This window comes from Agelaius tricolor, unplaced genomic scaffold (genome assembly GCF_023055355.1).
Source record: "Agelaius tricolor isolate 1412-34295 unplaced genomic scaffold, bAgeTri1.0.p SCAF_96, whole genome shotgun sequence".
NCBI classification, from domain to species: domain Eukaryota; kingdom Metazoa; phylum Chordata; class Aves; order Passeriformes; family Icteridae; genus Agelaius; species Agelaius tricolor.
In genome coordinates this window covers 388889-415195 of record NW_027269356.1, presented here as the reverse complement: position 1 = coordinate 415195, position 26307 = coordinate 388889, and the positions used below count along the sequence as shown (strand labels likewise).

At 57.7% G+C, this 26307-nt stretch overlaps 1 protein-coding gene across 3 annotated transcripts in view; it reads right to left on the bottom strand.

Moving 5' to 3' along the window:
- Window positions 1–26307, bottom strand: part of HDAC7 (histone deacetylase 7) — a 59281-nt gene that overhangs the window by 32250 nt on the left and 724 nt on the right. The window contains exon 1 of one of the 3 annotated variants that reach the window (XM_071418908.1): window positions 10039–10150. The exons of 1 other annotated variant lie outside the window; for it this stretch is intronic. Coding sequence is in view for 1 of the 2 variants with exons in the window: in XM_071418906.1 (XP_071275007.1) it covers window positions 2004–2055 (52 nt within the window). In the remaining variant the exon portion in view is untranslated. Of the gene's footprint in view, window positions 1–2003; window positions 2455–10038; window positions 10151–26307 lie in introns of those variants that run through there. One more of the 3 variants, XM_071418906.1, reaches the window with a different exon arrangement.

Genomic DNA, 26307 nt, shown 5'->3' with positions numbered 1-26307 from the left:
TGTGCAGGCTCTGTTTGCTCAGCCCGGCACGGGGCACTCTGGGCTGCCAGGGGAGGGGAAGGGGTGATGGATCCAGGCCCCTGCTGGCTGCCAGGGCATCCTCAGGAACCCTCCATGCCCAGGGTCCAACACGAGCTCTGGTCAACTCCTCACCTTGGTGTCAGATCCAAACTTCCCAGGCACGAGCCCAGGGCTTTGTCTGCCTTTGTCCCCTCCCTCCTCCCACGTTTGTTATTAAACATTTGTTACTTGTTATTAAACTACAGCCACTTATCTGCAAATCCTGCCTCTGAAACCAGCGAAGCCACGCTCTGAGTGCCACACCGTGTCCCACACCCAGGGGGATGCCAGGAGCTCATCGCCACACACCCTGTCTGCCTTCAAACTCATCCACCACGAGGATCCCACCAGGATGAGGATCCCACCAGGATGAGGATTCCACCAGCATGAGGATTCCACCAGCATGAGGATCCCACCACAACCAGGATCTCACCACGACCAGGATTCCACCAGGATGAGGATCCCACCACGACCAAGATCCCACCATGACATGGATCCCACCACCATGAAGATCCCACCACCATCAAGATCCCACCACCACAAGGATCCCACCATGACATGGATCCCACCATGATGCTTCTGCATTTTCACCCAGCGACCAAACCACCCAAAGCACCCGCGAGCCCAAAGCAGCCAAGTGGAGCAAGTCCTCCTGGAAAAGGAACCAGAACAGAGCAAGTCCTCCTGGAAAAGGAGCCAGAACAGAGTGGAGCTTCCCAACCAAGCATGGAATGGAGCTTGGAGATAGGAAGGATTGGCTGAGGCAGCCCTGGGATCAGCAGCACAAACCCGTGAGGGCTGGCCAGTGGCAGGAGGAGCTTTCTGAGGAGCCTCCGTGCCCTCCAGGCACTGCAGCAGGAGTTGCACAGCTGTCCCGACTGGGAAGGACAGATAAGGCTCAAATGATTCATTCAGTGTAAACCTTTATTTGTTCTTGCTTACCCAGAGGAGCCAGCAGCTGCTAACGCCAAGCTGGGCCGGCTCCCAAGCGCAGACAAAGGCCTGCAAAAATGGCTCTAAGGAGGAACTGACTGTTCAAAAAAGCAATCCTAGAAGAGGGAGCTAGAAAGAGGGAGTGCAGCGCGGCGCAGGAGGAAGAGGAAGCCAGAGAGCACCTAAAAATAAATTTTAAAAAAAGCAGCGAGGCGCAGGACAAAGGCCTCGCGCGCGCACGTGACCGCTCCCCGCAGCGGAGGCAGGATGCGAACTCGGAACACAACACTCCCTCCCCAGCAACCCCACGTACAGAGCCCCAAGCACCTCCCAGAGCTCAGCCAAAGCCACCACAGCACCTTCCCCACCCTCAAAGGGCTTTTTCCTTTCCTCCCCTGTGCCATAAGTGCCCCAGGGGCAGGATGCTGGCTGTGCCCCAAGCTGGGCATGACCTGGTCTGGGGTGGAAATGCACCTAATGCAGCAAGGCTGGAGGCAGGCAGGAGAGCTTGAAAGTGTTAAAGGAATTGAAAGGAAGTCTGGAAAATGAGGTTCCTCCCAAGAAGCACCCTCAAAACCAGCCAAAGTCCTGGGGAAGCACAACTCCTGCATCCCCTCAGGCAGTGCCTTCAACAGATCTGAGCAGAGCTGGTGGGCAACTCCTGAGTTTGCTCTGAAACAGCCAGAAAATGCGGCTGACAGACAGAGGAGCCTGTCCTGTGCCTGCTGCTGCAGCTGGGACCGATGCTGTGGCTCCCCTCCCGTGGCTCCAAGGCTGCAGAACAACCCGAGATGGGACATCAACCCCCAGTGCCCTGGGCTGGCCCCGCTGGTGGCTGTGCCCACCAGACACTGGCAGCAGCTCCACCCCAGGCCCAGGAGCAAGCCCAGCCTTGTTCCCCATCCCTGAGCATCCTGAGGGATGCTCCCTTCACACCTTCCCCCAGCCCCGCCAGGGCTCACAGCCGTGCAGGGAAGGAACAAACACCCAGGGATGGGAGAGGCACTTACAGGACGGGCTGAACATCACCAGCGTGGTGCAGATCTCCCAGCCTGAGAACATCCAGCGAGTTCCGCTCCTGGGAAGCCACAGCTCCGCATCCCCCGTTCACTTCTGCTCCATGCCTGCCGCCCAGCCCATCCTCAGCAGCAGGGAGAGCGTCTGAGCCGTGCTCAGCTGGGTCAGACACAGCCGGGGCGGTGGAGCAGCCGCTCAGAACTGACTCATCCCGTCCCAGAGCGGCTCCTCAGGGCTCAGTGCATCCCCAGCCAGCCGGGGTCCCTCAGAGCTGCCCAGCGGGGCTGTGCCCACCCTGTCCCCTCAGAGCTGCCCAGCGGGGCTGTGCCCACCCTGTCCCCTCAGAGCCGCCCCGGGCCAGAGGCAGGATCCCTGCATGGCACTGCCTGCTGCTCCTCACGCCGCGCTCCCTGAGCTCATGACTGAGAAACGCCGGCGAGCCAAGAATAGAGACCTTGAAGTGAAACCTCCCGGGATTGGCAGCTATTTCGGGCAGCTCAGCCGCCGGGGCTGCGTGACATAAGAGGATATAAAAGAGGAAACTCTGCACAACAACTCTCACCTCGCCGAGACAGAGCCGGGTCGCAGCAGGTAGGGCTGATGGGAGCATCCGTGCAGGGGGAGGCCACAGCTGTGACAGCCCCCAGGCCACCCCTGTCCCCCCAAGGGGCAGCACCGGGACCCCTTTGGGCTGTCCCCAACCCCAAAGCCCCCCGAGCATCCCCAGGGCCGAGCCCAGAGGGAAGTGCAGGGCTGCAGCCCAGTGTGGCCGCGGCTTCTCCGCACTGGGATGAGGCCAAACCCCAGCACAAACCACCCCGAGCCCACGTCGAGCCGAGCCTGCTGCCACAGGTTCAGCCTGCCCAGGCACCTCCACGGAGCAGGAATTGCAGAGGTGCTGCTGTGGCCAAAGGAGCCTCAAAGGGAGCCGACAGGGCTGAGGCACCCAGAGCACCCCCAAAGCCCAAATCCCAAAGCCCAAAGCTCAGATCCCAAATCCCAAAGCCCAAAGCCCAAAGCTCAGCTCTGCCCAAGCAGCCCTTCAAGCTCCTGGCTCAGCTCACCCCTGGAAGGAAGGGCTGGGATTGCACCCAGCCACCAGATGTGGGGTGGAAAGATCTGGTCCTGGTTCATAACCAGCATCAAGATTAATGCAGGGAAATTTCAATGGCAGCTCTGGGAGATCTCTGAATCCTTAGATACCGGGAAAACAACCACACAAGCTGCAGTTTGTGGAGATCAAACTCAGCGCCTGAAACCAGTCCCTGCCAGTTCACAGTGTGTCCATCCCTCGTGATGCCACTGCACTCTGCCAGCTCACTCACATCCCAGAAATGTGCTTTTTCCTAGGTTTTTGTCAGGAGTAAGTCACCAGCCAGACTGACAGAGTCTACAGTGCTAATCAGGAAGAAATTCCTGCCTGGGAGTGTGGCGAGGCTGTGGCCCAGGGTGCCCAGAGAAACTGGGGTTGCCCTGCATCCCTGGAAGTGTCCAAGGCCAGGCTGGATGGGGTTTGGAGCACCCTGGGACCGGGGAAGTTGTCCCTGCCCATGGCAGGGGTGGCACTGGATGCTTTAAGGCACCTCCCAACCCAAACCGCCCCAAAATTCTATGAAATAACTGAATCCCCCAAACAGTCTGCTCTAAAAACACCCTCAAAACTTCCCCAGGGCACGGGGGGAACAGGGGCACCTCTGATTCCATCCCTCACCCAGACAGCGACAGCCAATTCAGGCCTTCCAGTTAAACCCAGCTCCCAAAGGCTGAATAAGCACCACAAGGCACAGGCCTGCTGAACGTGCAGTTCCATTATCCCAGCACTGCTGTCCCCGTGCCAGCAGGTGACAGGGCCCGGGCAAAGGCAGCCATGGCAGGGACTGTCCCCTGGCATGGGGACCCTCCCCGGGACGCTGCCACCTGAGCTCTGCGCCCACCTCTGCAGAGAGGGCTGGGTGCAGGCCTGGAAGATGGAAAAGGCTGTTTTGTTTCTCTGATGTGAGAAACGAAATATGGATGAGCTCTAGATTGCAAAGTTGCATAAAGACATGAAAGCTAAGGGTACAAAGTGTCATTGCTAACATCTTCTAAAATTGACTTTTCTAATCTCTCAACTACATTAGCAGAATCTGGGATTAAATTAAGAGGTTGTGGAAAGAGCTGAAAAGCCTGAACTGCAGCAGCAAGCTCAACAATTTGAGGAGATTCTCCTATTATTGGAACATCTGACTCTTAAGCATTAGTTTTATTGGTTCAACCAAGTTACGACTGATTTGTGACTTTTGCCAGAGCCATCAGTGAAGAGTTATTGCGTTTAAAGGTTCTTCACTTAACTTAGGTTTCTCTCTAAAACTCAATTTTGATTGCAATAATCTGTGAGTTGGGTAATGAACAGAACAAACACCTGGGAAGCCAAACAATGCATACTGCAAATGATCAGAATTTTGTGGTGCCTCCATCATGGGACAGCAAGGAGCCAGTGCCAGGCCCCCAGAGCAGGACACAGAGGCCAGGGTGACACACAGGTGAGAGGAAGGACATGGCAAAACCCGGGGGTGAGCAAGGCAAGGGGCATGGGAGAAGGGACAGAGCCCACCTCAGAGCCAGCTCTGCTGTGAATATTCCACCCTGCAGCCACTGAGGATAACCCTGAGCTGCTTCCAGCAGCCTCCCCAGAGCTGCTGAAGGCAGCTGGATGGGGCAAAGAGGCCAAGGCAGGGGCAGAAGAGACAATTTTCATGTGGAAGTTGCACCCCCAGGCTACAAATGAAAGTTATCATCAGTGCATCGAGCCCTGGGCAAACCTGGGCAATTTACATAAGCCTTGAAGTTCAGGAAAGCATAAAGGAGGAAAGAAACTGAGAGAGCGATCCTGGCTTTGTCTCCAGCAGTGCCAGGAAGTTCTCCACATTTTCTGTGCTGCCCAGGGCTCCCCTTACGCAAGAGCAGCTGATGAAAAAGCAGCCTCAGCATCAGCAGCTTTCCCCTCCCTCTGTAAGAGATCCTCCCTCTGTAAGAGATCCTCTGTCCATGGGAGATCCTCCTTCCATGGGAGATCCTCCTTCCATGAGAGATCCTCCTTCCATGAGAGATCCTCCTTCTGTAAGAGATTCCCCTTCCATGAGAGATCCTCCTTCTGTGGGAGATCCTCCCTAAGAAATCCTCCTCCCATAGGAGATCCTTCTGTAAGAGATCCTCCTTCCACGGGAGATCCTCCTTCCATGAGAGATCCTCCTTCCGTGGCCGATCCTCCTCCCGTGGCAGATCCTCCCTCCCTGAAGGCTCCAGAACACCCCCAGAGCGCTGACCCCAGCACCACATCCCGACTCCTTCCAGCAGCACCAGGGAGCTGCTCCTCCCGGGAGAACTGCCCTGCTTGCGCCTCTCTGGAGCTGAGCTCCAGGGCACCTCCAGGGCTGCAGGATGCTCCAGAGGCTCCTTGGGCATGCTGAGATCTTTCAGAGCAGCACATGACCCAGGTGAAACACGGGAGGACCCAGGGAAACACTGGGAGGATGCTCTGGACCAGCACCACTGACAGGTTCACCCCACACACACCAAAATTCTCTCCATGAGGAGAAACAAGGAGAGCAGCATGAGCCACCCCCAGCTCTCAGCTCTTCCCCCAGCTCCTGCACCTCTGCCCTCCTGTTCCCTGCCTTTGGTGCCACCTTCCAGCACAGGGCAGAGCGTGCCCAGCTCAGCAGGGTTTGTTTGGCCCTGCTGTGAGCCATGTTTTGATCCAGCTCTGCAATGCAGCCCCGTGGAAGAGCCAGTTCTCCCTCTGGCACCGTTCCTGCTCCTGGGTACCAACAGCTCACGGGACAAAACCCGATGGATGCGGGTGTCAGGGTGGTTTGTCACTGTGCTGAGGGGCAGGGCAGCCAGGGAAAAGCCCATTAACACCATCCTAATTCTCCTTCCAGCAACCACACACCACACCTGGCCTTGAGACTGAAGTTTTAGGTGAAAGAAACCAACAAAGCTGGGCTGGATGTGTGCAGGGATCACAAACAAGCCCTGGATATGTGCAGGGATCACAAACAAACCCAAAGCTGGGCTGGATGTGTGCAAGGATCACAAACAAACCCAAAGCTGGGCTGGATGTGTGCAAGGATCACAAACAAACCCAAAGCTGGGCTGGATGTGTGCAGGGATCACAGACAAACCCAAAGCTGGGCTGGATGTGTGCAGGGATCACAAACAAGCCCTGGATGTGTGCAAGGATCACAAACAAACCCAAAGCTGGGCTGGATTTGTGCAGGGATCACAAACAAGCCCAAAGCTGGGCTGGATGTGTGCAGGGGTCAGATGTGAGGCCACTGCCCCACTCCAGCCCCTCCGTGGGGCCGGGACCTCCATGCAGTCCCACCCTTAGGATGTCCCCTCCCTGCTGGGGGCCTCCCTGGGTGACAGCGTGGCGCTGACTCAAGGCTCTTTCCTCAGCATCCTCGGGTGTTGCCCAAGAGGCACCACACGGTGACAGGGACACAGTGACAGGGACAGTGACAGGGACATGGTGACAGGGACAGTGACAGAGACACGGTGACAGGGACAGTGACAGGGACACAGGGACGTGTGCACCCCCGGCTCTGCCACCTCAGCGACGCTGAGCCGCCTCCACGGTGAGCCTGGGAAAGCTCCAAACTCTCTCCAACGGGCACTTGGGCTCTGTTGGCTATTTATAGAGTGGCAGGAGGCTGGGACAGTGCCACCCAGTGCCACCCAGGCCTCCTGGCTCTGCCCAAGCTCCAAGGCAAGCGGCCGGACCCGGAATTCAGCACATTCATTCAGAGTTAGCAACTGCTGCTATATCGGGAAGGAAGGCAGCTTCAGGGGAAGACAGAGCTCTCCAGGACACAGAAAGAAAACAAATCCCTCGCCTGCAGTCTGCAGGCCAGAGCTGCTCTCCTAAATTTCCTTGGCTTGGCTCGGCTTAACGAGACCCGGGGTTTTTGTGTTGAAAAGTGAACATTTACCAGCGCTGCACATCCCTGAACTCTGGCCACCCCCTCGGAAGCTTCGTGGCTCCATCACATCAAACAGCAAATGTGCCAATTCAGACCTTCCCCGAGTGACAGAATTGTCCCCAACAAACCCTGCTCTTCGGGAAGGGCACCTGGAGCAGAGCAGCCGCTCCAAGGAGGCGGGCGTGGGGTGACCAGAAACAAACCCCGTGTGTGAGGGCACCAACAAAGGCAGGAAAACATCGCGGGGCTGCTCCCAGCAGGGCTCCCTGAGGTGTTTTTAGGGCACTCGGAGCCGCAGAGCAGGACCGGCCGTGCCAGGCAGGAGCCGCACTCACAGGGCAGCAGCCCCAGCCTGGCACCCACTCGGGACGGGCAGGACACGCTGCCGTGGTGGCCGTGTGTCCCCTGTGTGTCCCCTCCCCGCCTCGGCAGGGACACCCGAGTCAGCAGGGAAGCTGTTAATGGGGAGCCGGCAGAGCCTGAACGGGACGGATGCATTCCTGCCCTCGGGGAGCATAGCAAGGGGATGAGGCAGACACGGCGAGGAGTCGGCAGCTCCAGCTCCAGCACTGACTCACCTCCCTCCTGAGCTGTCCCGGAGAGCAGCGACGGGGCTGGATGGAGATCAAAAGCTAATAAATCAGATCAGAACAACTCAGGTTTGATGTTTGAACCAGAGATGGAAGAGGAGATTCGCCACCTCCCCTGCTGGAGTCGGGCAGCGGGGCAGAAGGAGCTGCCTGGTTTCAGAGCCTTGCCAACACACTTGTTTGTTTTTTCCCCTCCTCAAGGTCCCAGCTGTTAAATCCATGATTGCAGGATTTCCCAGACTCACTGAAAAAGCACGTATGCCATTGTGTCCCACTGCTGGAACAGGAAAAAGCCTGAAAATCTGAGCCACAGACTCCAAACACACAAGGTCTCCTTACAACTGACGTTTTCAAACCTCATTTTTCTTTCAACGGTTTCTAAATGGTTCAGAGTTTTGCAGCACTGCCTTTCAGCTTCCCCAGAATTGTTCCTATCCCAGTGTCCCACGGTGGGGGAACTTTTTGGCATCAAGAGTCCCAAATCCATTGATGTGGCCACTCACATCCCCAGAGCCTCAGAGGACTCTGAGCCACCAGCCTCCAACCCCTGATGGAAGCTGGGCCTCGACTCCAATTCCCATCCAGCCAAATGTGAACACAGAAGCCAGGGCCAGCCACTCGTGCTCCAGCCACCCAAATTCCCCATCTCTCAACTCAAATCCAGGCCCCCAGTGGCAGGAGGATGTGGAGTTCCTCCCTTTGCTGCTCCACAGAGAACTCGGTGTCGCTCTGAAACGCCCCTGCCAGCTCAGAGCAGCCCAGCACAGCAGCCAGCACCAGCCAAAGCCTCTCCCTGCCCCGGGGAGGTTCCCAATGAAGCCATTTAATAACTGCAGGAAAAGACACGCTCCCGTGTGCCCGTCCACGCTCAGCTCCATCCCTGAGCTGCAGGATGGGACTCACTGTGGGACCAGCCCTGACACTGGGACCTGGCCCTTCCCAAAGGACACGCCTGAAGGGTTCAGGACCCTGCTCAGGACAGGTGTAACCACCCCACACGCTCCCTGCTGAGCTTCCAGCCCCACTGCCAGAGCCTCTGCTGCCATTTTCATGCTCCCACTTCCTGCTCACACCAGGCAGAGAGTAGGAAGTGCTGAAATCCTCCGACCCTCGCTGCAAACCAGGAAGCGCCTGAGATCCGCTGAGAAAGGCTGAGATTTCAGGCTGGAACCCTCTGCAAACATCTGCTCAGAGGCACTGCATCCGGGCCCTCGGAGCGGGGCCCACGCTCCCCGGCCTCCCGGGGCCCTGTCTGCTGGAACAAACCCGGGGCAGGACCACTCACAGCTCATCCTGTCTGCAAACGCCACGGCAGAATCCAAACCCTGCGGCCACTCGCTTCCCTGCCTGTGCCGTGAGCGACGCCTCACCTCTCCCGGCCCAGCCGTGTCCAGCACATCCCACACCTCCTCCGCAGGAGCCTCCCAACGTCCCATTACTCAGCAAAGCCTCCGGAGCACAGATAACACCTCTGCCGTGGAGAAAGGTGTGGGAAGCTGCTGTCTGGGAGCCCAGGGGTTGCCAGCACGGGGCAAACCCTGGACGGTGCACAGATCTGTGGGCTGCACTGGCTCGTGGCACTGGCAGACGGATCCGGGGTATCTGGGGCATCCACGGCTCTTTTCCCAGCGCACATCCTTTTCCCACAAGGTGTTTGGAGAGAGGGAGGTGCCCTCGCAGCAAATGCAAGCCCAGCAGTGCTGCTGCTGCTCCTCTGCCCTCGCACTCCCTCCACGCGCCGCCGGCCCTTCCGAAGGGAAAGGCAACCGGATCAGCACAAAAACATTCCAGCAAACCACAGGCTCGGCTTTGCCACATCTGAGCGCTCGCTCTCCAAGGCAGCCGCGGGTCCGCGGGCCTCGTGAGCCCGAGCTCCCTCCCTCAGCTCTGGCAGCCGGTCCTGGCCGAGCCCCGCAGCCACACGCACACATTCCAGGGGACACGGGCTGCATCAGCTGCTCTGCGAGTCGCCATCCCCCGGCACCGGCGCAGCACCGCCGGTCCCTGTGACAGCCCTGCCAGAGCTGTCCCTCGGTACGGGGTCACCGCCACCCCAGCTGGAGCTGCAGACCCCGGGCAGGCACTGCCGGGACTGGACACCCCCGGGATGGGCGCTCCTCGCCCAGCCCGCCCCGCTCCCAGGAGCCTGCCAGCCCCGGGGGCTGCGGGAGCAGGGGGCGAAACACCTGGGGAGGGGCGAGCGGAGCGGGGGCTGCTCCCTCCTGCGGGAACGGAGCCGAGCCGGGATGCGGAGAGGGGACGGGGACCCCACAACCTCCGGGGATGACAGACCCGGGACTGCCCCTGGCCGCCGCCCTGGTGTCCCGGTGTCCCCTTGTCCCGGTGCCCCCGTGTCCCGGTGTCCCGGTGTCCCGGTGTCCCGGTGTCCCCTCGTCCCGGTGCCCCCGTGTCCCGGTGTCCCCTTGTCCCGGTGTCCCGGTGCCCCCGTGTCCCGGTGTCCCGGTGCCTACCTTGTGCTGGCGGCGGCAGCCGAGGCGATGCCGGAGCGTCCTTGGGCGGGGGCGGCCCCGGCCGGGCCGCGCGGGGACTCCGCGGGCTCCGGCTCCACCTGCGCCGCCGCTCCGGAACCGGGCGGGCGGAGCGGGGCGGCCCCGGCGGGAGCTGCGGGCGGCGCCGCTCCGCCCCCGGGACGGGCCGGGACCGGACGGGCCGGGGGCGGGCGGCGCGTTCCGGGTCGGAGCTCCGCGACACGAGGGACCGGGAGCGGCGACTTCCAGCGGCTGCAGAGACCCGGACAGCGCGAATCGCGGCCGAGCGCGGGTCGCTGGATGCCAAACTTGACCCCGAGCCCGTTCATCCCGGTGGCGGAGCCACCAAAGTGCGGGGAGAGGGGCGGCAGAACGGCCGAGCCTGGGGAGAGCTCCGGGCACTGAGTTGGAGCCGAGCGCTTCCACCTGGCACCTGCCCGTTCCAGGTGTCTGCTCCCTGCCCGGGCTCCTCCATCCCCCGGGGGACCGGGACGGGGCAGCTCCCACCGCACCGGGGCGGGTGGGGATGAGCCGGGGCAGGAGAGAGGGAGCATCCCCCGGGATGAGCTGAGCTGAGCCCAGGACAGGCAGGAGCATCCCCCGGGATGAGCTGAGCTGAGCCCAGGACAGGCAGGAGCATCCCCCGGGATGAGCTGAGCAGAGGACACCGGAACATCCCCACACAGTGACCAGGGGCGCCGAGCACCACAAAGAAAGAAACAGAACCAAGTTCAGAGCCAAGGAGGGAGGTGCCTGTGCTCACGGGCTTCAAATCCTGCCCAAAAGCACAGCGAGACCCCGAGGTTCCCGCGCTGCCGGCGGGGGAACAGCTGCTTTTCCAGGAACCCCAAAGCGCGGGGGGATTCTCCAACCACGGAATCACACTTCTCTTTTCCAAGGAAGAAATCATTTCGGACGCAGAGCAAAGCCCTGCCCAGTGCCGGGGTGAGGAGCCCTGCTCAGCTGCAGCCCCGGAGTCTCTGGGGTCACTGGGTGCAGTGAGACGGCACCGAAACACGGGTGGGCAGGGATGTGCTTTTGCTGAGTTATTTTGCTCGCTTTTGTGATACCAAAACAGCTCTGGGAAGTTACACATCGAGCTCACGGGCTGGCACATTCGTAACCCTGCTTACAGAGTGGTTATTTTCGGCACCTGCTGAAGCTGGGAGGTTCCAGGGTGCATCTCACCCACCTCCAGGGCTTTCTCTTTCACTTTAATTTATGTCTGTTCTCTTCAAGACCAGCCTTTCCTTCCCTTTCATTTCCAAAGCCTCGCTGATCCACAGTGAAACCTCAGGTGAGGAGAGGCACAGCCCTCAAACAGCACCTGGCAGTTCAGTCCAGAGCAGTGACAGCAGCTTTTTAAATAATTCAGAATTACCGAGGTTACGCTTAATGCCTCTCTGATTTGGAAAATAGCACCAGAGCAGAAGTCTCAGCCCTGGTCCCTGCAGAGCCCCAGCAACACCCAAATTGCCCTGACAAGGTTTTTGTGACTAACACCTCATTCTGAGACCCGTCAATAACTTCACAACTCAGTCCCAGTGGGCCCTGCTCTGCATAAATTTGCATATTACTGAGTGGAGCCAACAAGAGGTGAGAGTGGGGACTATTCCACAAACAGCAGCTGGAGAAGGGGATTCACCCTCCCCACTGAGCTCTTTCTGCTGTCCAGTGCCCTGAATTCCCTTAAATTCATCATTCCAAAGGCTCAAACTCATCAGGAAGGGCAAGCTGGGCTCAGCCAGCCCCAGAATTCCTGCAGATCATTCAATTCTGGTGCAGAGTCATGGAAAGGAACCACGGAACAGCCTGAGTGGGAAGGGAGACACATAGATCATCGAGTCCAGCCGCTGTCTCTGCACAGGGCACCCCCAAAAACCACACCACAACCCATGGAAATCTACCCCAGCACAGCCTGGAGGAAACTTGTGGTTTTCCCCTACAAATTAACAGATCAGATTTGGGATGGGCTGGAAAACCAGAGTTTTCCTGGTCCCTGTATACAACTTCAAAATCTGTGAATTTTTCCCAATCCCATCTTGAACTAGAAGCAGTAGAAGGAGCAGCAGCCTGGCTTCTCCCATCAATCCCACTGAAATCCCATTCAAAAATTCTGCGAACACCAAGAGCCAAACCTGCCTCCAGGAGCAAACAGATCCCACTGAGACCTTCCTCCATCGGGGTGAGGAGCTCAGGCTGAATTACTGGGGAATTTCAGCAGCCCCGGGGGGCAATGGAGATCATCGAACCGAGATTATTTTGGAAGCACGGCTGGTATTTTTAGCCTGGAAAAGGAGGCACCGCTTCCCTTTCTGGAGTCCCTCCTCCCTCCCGGGGCCGGCCAGGCGGGGCTCTGCTGTGCCGGGCAGGGGATATTGCAGAACCCGCTGCCGGTTGGGAAAGAAAAGAAAGAAAGGAAGAAAGGAAGGGGTTATTTGGATCCGTGGAGATGGATGTGCTTCACCCCCACACGTTGTGCAACCCTCCGACCGTCGGCGGGGCAGACAAAGGCGCTCCAGGCTGCCCGGGCTCCTCCGGGCTCCCAGAGCCAGCCCAGGGCAAACAGGGGGGCTCCCACAGCACCCCCAGAGCTCAGCCCTGATGGAAGGGGTGGACAAGGGTCAGGAGAAGGTCTGGGGCTGCCAGGAGGGGGAAATGGGTGGCAAAGGGTGGTGGTTTCCCACCTAAACCATTTCTCTGCTTTGCTCTGCTCCTGAGCCATGCAGCGAGGCAGAGAGCTGGGAAAGACAAGGACAAGGCTGGTGATGTCTGCAGGGTTGGCCTGGCCTCCCAAAGGGCAGGAGGCACAAGGATGTGCCAGGAGATGAGCCAGCCATGGGGGGCACAGGCAGGATTTGGGATGCTTGGAGGCCAAGCTGCTGATCCTGCCAGGCTCAGCAGTGGGATGGGGTGGGATGGGATGGGATGGGATGGGATGGGATGGGATGGGATGGGATGGGATGGGATGGGATGGGATGGGATGGCAGGCAGGTGGGTGAGTTGCTGATTGGGGCACAAGAGAGCTTGGTGCCTTTTTTATTTGCTGATGTAGGAAAGGAGAGGAACAGCTCACACCCTGTGTTGGGCAACACACGGGAGGAGACACTCAGCTCCTGAGCACCAAAGGTTTGTGTCACATCCCAGGGGCTCAGCACAGCTCTGAGAGAAGGAAATGGGGCTAAAGCAGCATTGAGCAGGTCCTGGCCACGCTGGACAAGCATAAGCCCACTCCTGGTGGTTTTTAGTCCCAGCTGCATCTGGCCTGGAAACACTGGGCACGACTGCAGGGCCACCACTCAGCATTAGAACTTCACAACTTTCATTCAGTAAAAGTCAAATTATTCCTATTTCAATGCAAATCTGGGAGCGTGCAGACACCCTGCATACAGGAACTTGAATAATAAATGGGTTTTCTCCTTGTCTTGGCCCACCTCCACCCATGCCACAGTGGGTCCATCCTCTGTGGGGACTTGGAGACCTCCAGCATCCTCAGACAGCCCAAGTGGCTCTGGGGGGCTGCCACCAACCACCCAATTTCCCCACGAGCCCCGTCCTCTGCTTTGAACTGAGGGGTAACATGTGCTCAGCCACCCAAAAGTTTGTTTTAAATAGACACTCCTTGAATAAGACCTACAAAAATACCCCCATGTCCTGCAGCCACAGCAGGGCGTGAAACCACAGCGCTGCAAAGAGGAACCGTCAATTTCAAAAAAAAAAAAAAAAAAAAGAGTAAAAAATAAAAATAAGCACACTTCTGCCTCCTTCACCCTCCTGCTGCCACCGTTGCACAAAGAGAACGGAGATGGGAGGGAAGGGGCGATGCCGGGGGGCGGGGGGCTCGTCCTGGGTCAGGAGACCCCGGGGTCTCTCAAAGCCCGGAGCCCCCCGGGCTCCCTCAGGGTCCGGAGCCCCCCGGGTCCTCTCCACATCCGGGTCCCCCCCGGCTCCCTCAGGGTCCGGAGCCCCCCGGGCTCCCTCAGGGTCCGGAGCCCCCCGGGCTCCCTCAGGGTCCGGAGCCCCCCGCTCTCCTTCCCCCGCGGCGCTTGCGGGGCTTCGGTTACGTCCCCGGGGTAGAGAAAAACATTTGCTTTAAAAACAGGAAAATGTGATTGTCAAACCACAACAATGGGCCGGGAAGGGGCCGCGGCGGCTCCGAATTTCGCTCCAAAACACCCCGCGAGTGACTCAAAGTTTCTGCGCCGAGCCCGGGCGGCCCCGCGCCCCCTCCCGGCCCCGGCCGGGACTCGGTGGCCTTTAATGAGCCTTTAATTAAGGTTTCCCTGATGACGGGGTACCAAATCCCCCCCAAGGCATCCCCGGTGGGGTTTGCAGGCACAGAAGAACCTGGTGGGCTCCTCTCTGCACCCTCAGCAAGGCACAGCCCGACTCGGAGAGGCTTTTCCCGAGGGCAGGGAGGGACAGGACAGGGGCAATCACAGGGAGAAGATTTAGATGGGTTATTAGGGAGAAATTCCTCCCTGTGAGGGTGCTGAGGGCTGCTCAGAGAAGCTGGGGCTGCCCCTGGATCCCAAGGCCAGGTTGGACAGGGCTTTTACTGGGTTTTTATAGATTTGTGCCTTTTTAATACAACCTAAAACCAGTTCCCACATGGCAAATCCATCACACCTGCACGTGGACCACTCCCTCCTCTTCCTCACTTTTTTCTTTAGAGAATCTCAGACCAAACAGTTTCACTGCGACGGGCTGTAGAAGCTTTGCAAATGTCACTGGGAATTGTTTATTTCCCTTTGTTTAAAGCCCAGAGGGTTTGCAGCCAGAGAAGGGAAGAATAACCGGCAAAACTCTGTTTTTCTGAACACCAGGAGAAGGAACAAAAGCGTCTGGCACGCTCTGGGCACTGCTCTGGGCTGCTGGGCATGCTGGCAGCAGAGACTGGCACGCCCCAGGTGTGGCACAACCTCCTCAGCCACCTCCAGAGTCCCCCCCAGGTCCCTGCTGCACTTTGAAACAGGAGGAAAGGGGAGGAAAGAGCAGAGATTTGGCTGCACCTCTTCTGCTCCTCCAAAGGCTGTGATTGACCCTAATTTGCACTAATTGCTGGCCACCATCAGGCTCCCATCTGCTGCTGTTCCCAGCTGTTGAGAACAGCCCTGGAGGTGTTTTCTCAGCCTAGAAGCAGCTGGAGGAGCCCTGGGTTTGAAAGTTTTCCTGTCACAGTCTATGAAGTGCCTCCCCTTTCTCCCCCTGAGCATCCCAGGACAGGCTCAGTTCTTGGGCTGTGTCCTTCCCTCTCTGTCCCTCAAACAGGGGTTGAGGTGCTCAAAGCAGAGCTGTGCTGCCAAGCCAATCCTCCAAAGCTCACAGGCATCTGCAGGCAGAGGTCTGCAGGTCACAGGACTCAGCTCTAAGGTGCCAAATCTCCAGTTCCCATCCTGGTTTCTGAGCCAGGGCCCCCGAGCCTGAGCTCAGCTTTCTCAACAGTCCAGAGAACCAAAACCAGTTGGGTTTAGCTGGAAATTCCCAGGAGGGGGTGTGGGAGCGTTTCACCAGTTTCAGCACTTTTGAGATAGGACAAAACTCAACAAATTCTTCCATCACAGCATCCCTCCCCGAGCTGTGGTGTTGGGAGCTGCACTTCTCAACCCATTTCCCAACCCGCCCACAGAAAGAGAGCCAGGAAGTGCCAGGAGGTGGCAAGAGAAGGGACACAAGCTGGAAAAGCCTTGGGACGAAGGAAGCAGGGATGCCCCCCATGTCCTGGCTCCAGTGGGTGAGGGGAGCTGGGTGAGGAGGCTGTCACAGGCTGGAATTTGGGTGCTGTGCCCCCAGGTCCGTGTGGTGAGAAACCAGCGGTGACAACGAGCAGCAGGCACCTGCCCTGCCACCCATCCCCTCCCTGGTGTCACCCAGATCTCCACAGCCAGCCCTTCACTGTCCCTCAGAGCACCTCAGAGCTGCCTGAAACGCCAGAGGCTGGGCTGTCACCAGAGGGGACGGGGACACCGGGCTGTGCAGGCAAGAGCAGGGACACCGTGGTACAGACCGGACACAACGGGTCCATGGCAGGCGGAACTGGGCAATCTTTGAGGTCCCTTCCAACCCAAACTTCCTACAATGAAGGTCCCTAAAATCCCTGTGTGCTCTGGACAGGGCATGGTCTGGGTGCCCCAGTGTGGGAGCCCCGGGCACAGTGCCCCTGTCCCCTGGCAAAGGCCACCCAGGCCCTTGGGCAAGCAGCAAAGGGAACAAAAACCACCCCAAAAACCCACCAGAACCTCCTCTTCTCCAAACCATTCACTGCCCTCCACCTCCACATCTCCTGGGCCTCCAGAGCAGCTCAGGCCTGGAGGTGCCCAAACCCCCTGGCAGTGATGGAGAGCAGGGGACAGAGATGCTCAGGAGAAGGCAGAGGATGAAGAGACACCTGAACACATGAGGTGGGTTGGACGAGGGGAGACTGGAGAGAACTTCCCAGAGACACCTGGACACAAGAGATGGGTTGGATGAGGGGAGCTGGACAGGACTCCCCAAACACATCAGGACACAAGAGGTGGATTGGACAAGGGGAGCCTGGAGAGGACTCCCCAGGCCTACCTGGGCACAAGGGATGGGTTGGATGAGGGGAGCAGGACAGGACGGGTCATTTTCGGTACCTTTGTTGTCGCCGCTCATGGGCCCGGTCAGAGGCACCACTGCCCTCGAGGCTCCCGTCGCTGTCCCGTGGCCACACGTGCCTGTCCCCAGGCAGAGGCACTCTCTGGCGTGCGCGGGGTGTGTGTGGTGAGGGGGCCAAGCCCTGCTCTCGAGCTTTTCTCCTCGGCACAGTTTCCATGCCTGGTTTCAGAATGACGGGCTGCCCTCGCTCGCTGCACCGGCGCCTTTATCTCGCATCCTTTCGTTTTACTCTCGCACCCAGCTGGGGACTGAATGGTTTCAAAATAAAATGAAGCTGCCAGAAGCTCCTGGGGCTCTACCAGCTTTTTGCAAACACTTGGAGCTGCCACAGAAAAAAATGGGCTGTTTCCATGAAAGCTCCCGCTGGCACAATCGGCCACCCGGGGACTCCCGGACAATGAATGTCCCGGGAGCAGATGCAGAAGATGCCCAGTTTAACATCTGGGTGGTGTGTGGAGGCTAAAATTGGAGCAGCCTTGGAGCCACCCACACTCACCCAGGATGGGAAAAATCCCTCAGTTCGAGAAATTCAGCTCAGATTTCCCACAGACACCACCAGGACCAGGAATGGTTCAGATTCCTGAGATAAGGAAGGAGAAAGGGGTCACTGTGCCCCCAGTTCTGCAAGGGTGAGTGCAAAGGGTTTCCTCAAGGCCACCAGGGGAGGCTGGAAAAGAGCAGGAATCGTCCCAACTCTCCTTGCTGGAGGAGGAGAACCTGGGCTGGTCCTTCTGCTGGCAGGACCCCGTGGTTCAGACAATGTCCCCCACCACGCCGGTGGAAATTGGTTTTCTCCCTGAAATTGCCCTTCTGTTCACAAACACTAATGTGTGCTTTCAGTCTAAATGACTTTTAGTTTAGGTTAAAGGCAAATGGCAAATCAGGAGAGAGCCCAAGGGGAGCTGCCACGAGGCACAGGACCCGTCTGTCTCCCCTGCCATGAAATGAATTCACTCCCACTCAGGGACAGCTCTGCCCTAGCAAAGACCTGCACTAGAAGGGCTTCCAAGGGCCATTAAGTCCAGGGCTGATCTCTCCATGAGCTGAGATGGTTCCAAATTGTCCCTGCAGTCCATCCCCACATCCCATTCCTGGAGCATTCCCCACTGCTGTGTTTATTGCCTAAGAGCAAAAGTAACCTGGTGCATGAAGAGAGCAGGAGAAATTGAAGGCACAAACAGAGTGGAGCTGCTCTTATTCTGGGCATAAAACTCACGAGGAAAAGTGTCCGGTCCTGGTGTGAAGAAACACCCAAATCCAACCCCACCTCTGAGAAGACTCAGGGATTCACTCTCATATGAAGACAAGCCATAGAATTGTCCTTCATTTTACATCTCCAGGTACATGAGAGGCAGATGAAAGAGACAATCCCCCCCCCCCAAAAAAAAAAAACTTTTAAGAAATGCAGGGTCAAATTATCTTCTTATGCAACACCACTGCAACCTAGAAAATCTAAAGCTGCAGGACATAAATCAACCACCAACTGCCTGGGGTTAAAGAGAAACTTCCTCTGGTAACAACCTATTGCATAAGTGCCTTAACGGGAGCTCTGCCTTCCAAAATCTCTGTCAGGAAGGGGTCACTGGGCTGCAGGGCCGGCTCTGGAGGATTCTTTCTGTGCCCTTTTGCTCTCACCCATCTTTTGTCTCTTACTCCAGCCCGTGAGCATTGGGCAGAGGCACAAAAGCAGCAGGGCCCAGCTCTGGGCTGGGGCGGCAGCAAAGCTCAGCTCAGGCTGAGCCTGGTCCCTTTCTGAGCCCTGCACCAAGCACCAGCGACCAAACTGAAATATTTGAAAGAAATTCCTGCATATGAGAGTGGCAGGGCCCTGGCACGGAGAATCTGTGGCTGCTCCATTCCTGAAGTGTCCAAGGCCAGGCTGGACAGGGCTTGGAGCACCCAGGGACAGGGGAAGGTGTCCCTACCCTAAATCTCACTGGGTGAGCTTTAGGCTTCCTCCCAAATCAAACCATCCTGTGGTTCTGTGATTCTCTGCCTTCAGCACCTTTCCCTACCCCAGCTCTGATTCAGGTCCTGGGGAATTTCAGCCTCCCTGGTGCTGGCCATGACCACACGTGCCCACCTGTGGGCTCCAGAGCTGCCCAGCCAAGTCCCTGTCCCTGTCCCTGAGCAGCTGCTCCTGCCTCACCTCCCACCCACCCCAACCCTCCAAAGAGCTGAACCGATTCCCATCCGAGCTGAACTGATTCCCATCCGCCACTTCTGGCTGAAACTCTGATTATTCACACTTTAACCCTTGCCTTACTGCCCCCCTCCCACAAATAACACAGGAACCAAGAGAAATCCCTGCAAGGGGCATCCACCAGCATGGAGAGCACCAAGTTCTGCCAAAAAAAGGCCCTGGGGGGAGATGGAGAGCTGGAATTTGGGTGCTGTGCCCCAGGGGGGGGATGGAGAGCTGGAATTTGGGTGCTGTGCCCCAGGGGGGGGCTGAACAGCTGGAATTTGGGTGCTGTGCCCCAGGGAAGAGGATGAAGAGCTGGAATTTGGGTGCTGTGCCCCATGCGGAGGATGAAGAGCTGGAATTTGGGTGCTGTGCCCCAGGGGGAGGATGAAAAGCTGGAATTTTGTTTGCTGTGCCCCGGGGGGGGGGGTGAACAGCTGGAATTTTGTTTGCTGTGCCCCCGGGTCCGAGCGGCCGGAGCGCGGCGGGATCGGGATCGGGGACGGCTCTGCCGCGGGTATTTTTAGCTGCTGACGCCCGGGGTATTTCGCTTCAGGACGTCCGGTCTGAGCCTCTTTCTGGGAATCCCACGTTCTCTAATTGTAAACAGCCCCATTCAGTCGCTCCCCAGCGCGAGAGGCCCCAGCTTGTGTCAGGTGTGAGTCAAACAGGAAACTGCTGCTGCTGCTGCTGAGCAGGAGAGGGGGTTCAGCACCCCCGAAAATGTGCCCAGGATGAGCTGGCAGCACCCAGCCCCACAACCCTGCCCTGCCCGAGGCATTGGCCAGCCTGGGGTGTGGAGAGAGGGGTTCAGCACCCCTGAAAATGTGCCCAGGATGAGCTGGCAGCACCCAGCCCCACTGCCCTGCCCTGCCCGAGGCACTGAGCAGCCTGGGGTGCTCAGGATGCTGCCCAGGGCATGCTGCCCACACCCTGCAGCTCCCTCCTCCTCCTCCTCGGAGAAGGCTTCCAATGAAGTTTAAATATTTTTTCTTGGAACTCTGAAAAATACTTAAAATGATGAGATAACATTAGGTTAAATTATAAAGTTAGTGTGTGGACTAGCTAGGGGGCTAACGTGGTTTAAGAGATGTATGAACAGTTAGGGAATAAAAAACCCTGCAGGGCCCAGCAGTGCCTGTGCCACCCCCTGTGAAAAACGAGGTTTGGCTGATTGATTCTGATTTGGCTGATTCAGACCCCAGCTGCTGCTTTTGAATGCACTGACACTGTGGGAAAAGGGCTCCAGAGCATCAGAAAGCTCCAGCCCAGGTTGGACAGGGCTTGGAGCAGCCTGGGATGCTGGAAGGGAAGGTCCAAGACACGGGATGGTCCCTGCCCATGGCAGGGGTGGGACAGGATGGGCTTTAAGGCCCCTTCCAACCCAAACCTTTCCATGGCTCTGTGGCTGGGCCAGGATTAACAGCAGAGAGCAACATTTCCAAAAGGGGCTGAGGGGAGGATGCTGCAGAGCATCCCAGTCTGGCAGGAACAAGGGTTCCATGGAGCATCCACAAGGACTGGGACATCCAGGACACCTCAGCCCTGGCACCAGCTCGGGGAGGACGTGCACGTTGTGCCCATCTCTTATCTGAGTCATTTCAGCGTCTCAGGGGAAACCCTGGCACTGATAAACAGCTCCTGCTCCCTGCCTCCGCCTCTACCAACCGAAATCTGGAGTCTATTTTTAACCCCAAAACACCCACGGCAAGGGGGGGAGGCTGCAGCGGGGCGAGGGTCGGTTGGCACCGCGGGGACAGGAGGGTGGCACTGCCAGCCCCGCTCTGGAGCCCGAGCTGGCTCCTGGTGCCACTCACTGGGGTGACCCAGCCACGCCACTGCCGAATTTTCAGCCAAAGCCAGACCAGGACAAGCCCTGCAGGCACTTGCCATGCCCAGCACTCCCTGTGCCCCACACAGGGTGTGCAAAACCAAACACCAAATTCTCATTTCCGAGCACATCCCCCAAATCTGACCGTGGCCAAACAAAGGCTGCCTGGAACAGCAGCATCCCCTCCCTGCCATGGGATCACACCTGAGGTTTCCCTCCCAAAGCCCTCACACCAAAGGTCTGTGAGGCCTTTGGCTCCATCACTTCTGGGACAGCTTTAGGAAAATCTCTGTGGCCAGGACTCCCAAATATTTTTGGATTCTCCCTCCCTGCACATCACAGTCCCTCCAAAGGCAGTGTCAGCCCCCAGCTCAGGTGTGAGCAGAGTTTTGTGCTCCCACTGCTCCAGTGTGAGCCCCTGGGGACCTTTCCTCCCATTCTCTGCCTCTCCCCAGAATGCACAAAGTCACAGCATGGGTTGGGTTGGAAGGGACCCTAAAGCTCCCATTTCACCCCCTGCCCTGGACAGGGACACCTTCCACTGTCCCAGGTGGCCTCAAGTCCTGTCCAACCTGGCCTTGGGCACTGCCAGGGATCCTGAGGCAGCCCCAGCTTCCCTGGGCACCCTGCACCCAGAGAAGGGAGTGCCCACCCTGTGCCCACCCTGTGCCCACCCTCACCGGGAGGAATTTAAGGGGGAGGTTGCCTCTCCTGGGGGTGTTCCAGCCCCCAGCAGCAATCTCAGAGACCGGAGGTGGCTCAGGAGGCACAAACCAGGCAGTGCCCCTGCCGCAGGTCCCGTGTCCCCTCGGGCAGGAGTCCCAGACCAGCAGTCGTGACCGGGGGGGCTCTGCCGGTGCCGGGGCTGCGGTTCCTGCCCGGCTCTTTCTGCTCCACTGCAGAGATGGGCCATAAAACCTTCATTTCCTGACACACATGGGATCAGGCCAAGGGGTCGTGTTTTGGACAACCTGGCTTTTCCATGGCAACCGGCGCTGATGTCAGCGACGTGCAGTGATCCGGAGGGGCCTTGGGAACGGGGAGCTCTCCAGGAATGGGGCAGGGGAGGGGGCTCAGCTGGTGGGGGACACGCTTGCACAGGGCTGGGGCTGCGTGAGAGCGGCCCGAGCAAAGTTTTCCTTGGATGGCTCCGAGCACAAATGGTGGCCCAACTGCTGCGGGGCTGGAGCAGCTGCGGCCGGGAGCGTCCTGCCCTCTCCCTGCTCCTGCAGCTCCCAGCCCTCCCTCTGTGCATCCCCAGCCCTTTCATCCTCCTGCAGCCAAACGGCCCCAGCCAGCTGCTCTTGCACAACTCTGCCTAAACCCTCTGACCAGCTCCTCTCCTGACCATCCCCTCTCCTGACCATCCCCTCTCCTGACTGTCTCATCTCCTGACCATCCTCTCTCCTCACCATCCCCTCTCCATGTGGGGCATTTGCAGGATTTGGGGGCTGTGAGCAGCTCTGCTCCCCCTTCCCCAGCCTTTCCCCTCCCTGCTTTGTTCCTGCAGCCGCTGCTTTTCCCCTTACAAACCCCCTCCCCACAGGGGAGCCCCTTTACAACTGCCAGACAATTAAAACCTCGGGCAGAGAAGTTCTTTCTGCTCGTGGTCACATCTGCTGCCCTGGGGCTCCCATGGCTCTCGTGCTGCAGTGTCTGTCTGTCTGTCCTGTCTGTCCGGGCTTCCTGTGGCTGGAGCCATCTGATACTGCAGCACTTCACCTCTGGGCAGGGTGCTGAGTGAGAGCCTGTCTGGGTTTGCTGCTGGAGGATAAACACGCTGAGTAAAACATCCCTGAGTAACAACATCGCTGAGTAAAGCATCCCTGAGTAACAACATCGCTGAGTAACGACATCCCTGTGCGCTGGGAGCTGCCAAGGAGCGGCGGCTCCGCCTCTCTGGGATTCCACAGGAAAACCTGAGTGTCCCTTTTCCACCCCAGAAACACCTCCACAGGTGTGGGACCTCGGCTCAAACCCTGTCCCTGACTCCTCTCGGATGGTCTGTGGGACTGACCTGGGCATGTGAGTGGAAGGTTCCTTAAAAACCACCCCATTCCATCCCTGCTATGGGCAGGGACACCTCCCATCATCCCAGGTTGCTCCAAGCCCTGTCCAACCTGGCTTTGAACACTCCCAGGGATGGGGCAGCCACGTTCTGTGCCAGGGCTTTACCAGCCCTTACAGGGAGGAATTCCTTCCCAAAATCCCCTCTGACTATTTAAAGCCATCCTCCCCTGTCCAGGTCTTTCTCCATCACTCCTGCAGCTCCTTCAGGGACTGGAAGGCCACAACATCCTAAAGGTCATCCTAAATCATCTCTTCTCCAGGATGAACAACCCCAATTCTGCCTAAAGGTCCTCCAGCACAGCAAGGACACAAGCAGGTAAAGCTGGCAGGGGTGACCCAGGTGTGGTTTAACTCCTCGTCCTGCCCTGAGGCTCCATGTGACTCCATCAGGGAATTGGTTTGAATGATGTGGGACAGACACACCTTCCTGGGCAGTGCCCCCCCCCAAAAAACACAACAAAAAAAGGTTCACTTCAAGGTGAACCAACCAACTTCTCAACAGAACCAAAGATCTGAGGCTAAATGGACCCATTTTCATCAAACAGCATCCCCAGCCTGCTGAGTGCTGACTCCAGGCCCTCCACACGTCCTTCCCAGAGTCCCAACACCGCCAGCGCCGCTCACAGGGGAAGAGAGGGAAAAAAAGAAGAAAGAAAAAGAGAAAAAAACCAAAACAACACCACGTAAAACCTTCCAAAAATGTTGCACGAAAAGTGGCCACTCAGCAGAGCGAGGTTTCCTGCGCAGTGAGAGTTGGCCGGGGACAGAACAGGAAATCACTGCTTCCTGCCTGCAGAGGAAGCGCCTATCTCATGCCCGTGATCAAAAACAAACAGCACTTCAATTAAACAAACAAAGGACCGAAAACTTCAACAGCTCCAGCCTGGGCCGGCTCCAGCGCAGGGAAACGCATCCAAAAATAAGAAGTTTGTAACCTTGGAAAGGCCCTGGCTCCCCTCCCCGGGCAGCGGGAGGGACCGGCACCTCCAGGCTGGGATGCCACTGCAGGGATGGGGAAGGGGGTCCAGCTCTTGGGTTTGGGGAAGAAGCACGTCTGTCTGTCCATCCGTGGATCCATCCCCATGTCCATCCACCCATCCATCCATGGATCCATGGATTATCCACCTCCGTGTCCATCCATCCATCCATCCATCCATCCATCCATCCACCCATCCATCCATCCCTGTGTCCATCCTGTGGTCCCCCAGGCCGAGCCCCAAAGCTCCAGCGTTGCTCATTCCCCATGTGTCCAGTGCTCTGAGCTTTTCCAAATCTGGTCTGGCTGGAAAAACTGCCCTCCCAGCATGGAAGTGAGCACAGAAAGACAGACATGGAAAAGCCAAGGCTGTGCTGGGATTGTGTTCGCATCTCTCCATCCCCCAAGCAGCACCTGGTGCCCCCTGAGGCTCCATCTCCTCCTGCTCCCCCCTCAACCCAGGGGTGCAAGGGCAGCCCCTCAAATCCCACCTGGCTCTGCTGTAGGTTTGTCCCAGGATGGGTTTTACAGGCACGAGGAATTCTTCTCCCGTGAGTTCTGCATTTGAAAGATGCCAAAACAACAGCAAAGCAGATCCAGCTCCAGACTGAGGCAATAACTATTCCAGAGTCACCGTCGGCCCCGCCATGTCCTGCACAGCCAATTCCAAGGATGGGGGAATGCGTGTGGCCACGAGGGTCTTTCTGTGTGGCCACCACACAAAACCTCATTATTTAGTAGTTTGCTGGTGATCTGAGAACCATCAGGTGCAGCCACCACCACTAAAGGCTGAGCTCAGACACGATTTTTGTTGCCTTACCCGCCTGGTTTGTTCGGGCAATAAATAACCTTACCTGTTTCCTGGCTCTATGGCTGCTCACTGGTTTTATTTGCTTTGAAAGTAAACTTCCTGATGAATTAGCCAAGCCTAATTAAAATTTATTTAAAGTGCATCGTCCTGATGATGCAAACACAAGGCTGTGTCTGTCCAGAAGAGACAGACCGAGGGGCAGATGGAAATAGGGTCATGGAATGATTTAGGTTGGAAAAGAGCCCCAAGACCATCGAGTCCAGCTGTGGCCTCCTGTCCCTGTGCAGGTCAGACACCTCCTATCACCTCAACCCCACTCCAGGTGGGCATTTCCAAGTGCTTTGTCTCCATTTCCCACCCACCTGTGACAACCCCAAGCTCAGCTTCACCACGGGAAGGGAGCGACAAAATCCCTGTGGTCCTTCAAGATGCCAAGAAGCTTCCCCAGGTGGGACCCCAAGTGTTCCCAGGGATGGGGAGCCTGGCAGGGACAGCACCCGAGGTCCAAGCATCAGAAATGCCCATCCCAGCAGAAGCACAAGGGGTTTGGAGGGTTCCTCCAGCCACAGACCTGAGCTCTGTTCAGTGACAAACCTGGACACGCTCATTTCACCCACCTCATTCTACTTTAAAGCCCAATTTTATCCACGTCCTTCAGCTTAGTCCATGGGATTTAAGGTCAACCTGGCACACTCACCTTAAATCCCACAACACCTTGTCCATTGTCTGAGAAACCAGAGAGCTGCCCAAAATTGCTGGATTTAGCTGAGATCAAGAACAAGTGAGACAAACAAACACAGCTGCCCTGGGGGAGAAGGAGCTGGTTCCAGTTAAACCAGAAATGGGATTTTATGGAGGAAAAAACTCAAAACTCTATCAAACCCACTCTGAGTTGCCCCACGATGAACTGCACAGGCTCTCGAAGGACTTTGCACAAACCACGAGCTCTGCAGGGCCCCTAAAGAACTTCCAGTCGTGTTTTGAGCAGTTTTGTGCTGCAGAACACGGGAGAAGTTTTGCATTTGTACTACAAGAACACGCTGTGCTCCAGCAGCTACCTGAACCGACACAGAGCCCCAGACGGTCTTAGTGAAGCCCTAACGAGCAATAAAAATGTTCTTTTATGCCTTGTTTGATCATTCCCTGTTTACGAGGCCCAGGATCCTGTGAATCATGTTTTATCCCAGCCAGCAGACACTGGAGGAACACGGGATGAAGAGGAGAAACTGAGGGGCAGGGGGGGCCACCAGATAACAACATCTGGGCTGTGTTTGGCCGCACGAGATTCCCTCTTCAGCCCGGGGCTCATCCCGCTCGGGCTGTGCCATCCACCAGCCCACCACAGGCCCCGTGTGAACCAGTTACAGCTTCCAGGGAGGGTAAAGGGTGGGATCCCATCCTGGAGATGCCCATCCAGCAGCAGCTTCATCGCTTGACCCGAATCCCCTTAATTAACACGCGCCAGGCTGCGCCGAGCTCTGCCCGATTCCGCCTCCTGCTTTTTGGCGCATGAAATGATCCAAGCGGACCCCCAGGGCAAAGCCAGACCCCCGCGGCACACGCTGCGCCCCTGCCCTCCTTCTGCACGCCCAGAAGCCGCAGGAAGCCCGAGGTGTCTCCCCTTCGGCGATTCCCACATCCCAGTGCAGCATCCCCCGGGGAAGATCTTCCTCCCGCAGGGCGGCTCAGTCACGCCTGATTGCATCATGTTTGTTTTTCTTTGCCTTTGAGGTCACGAT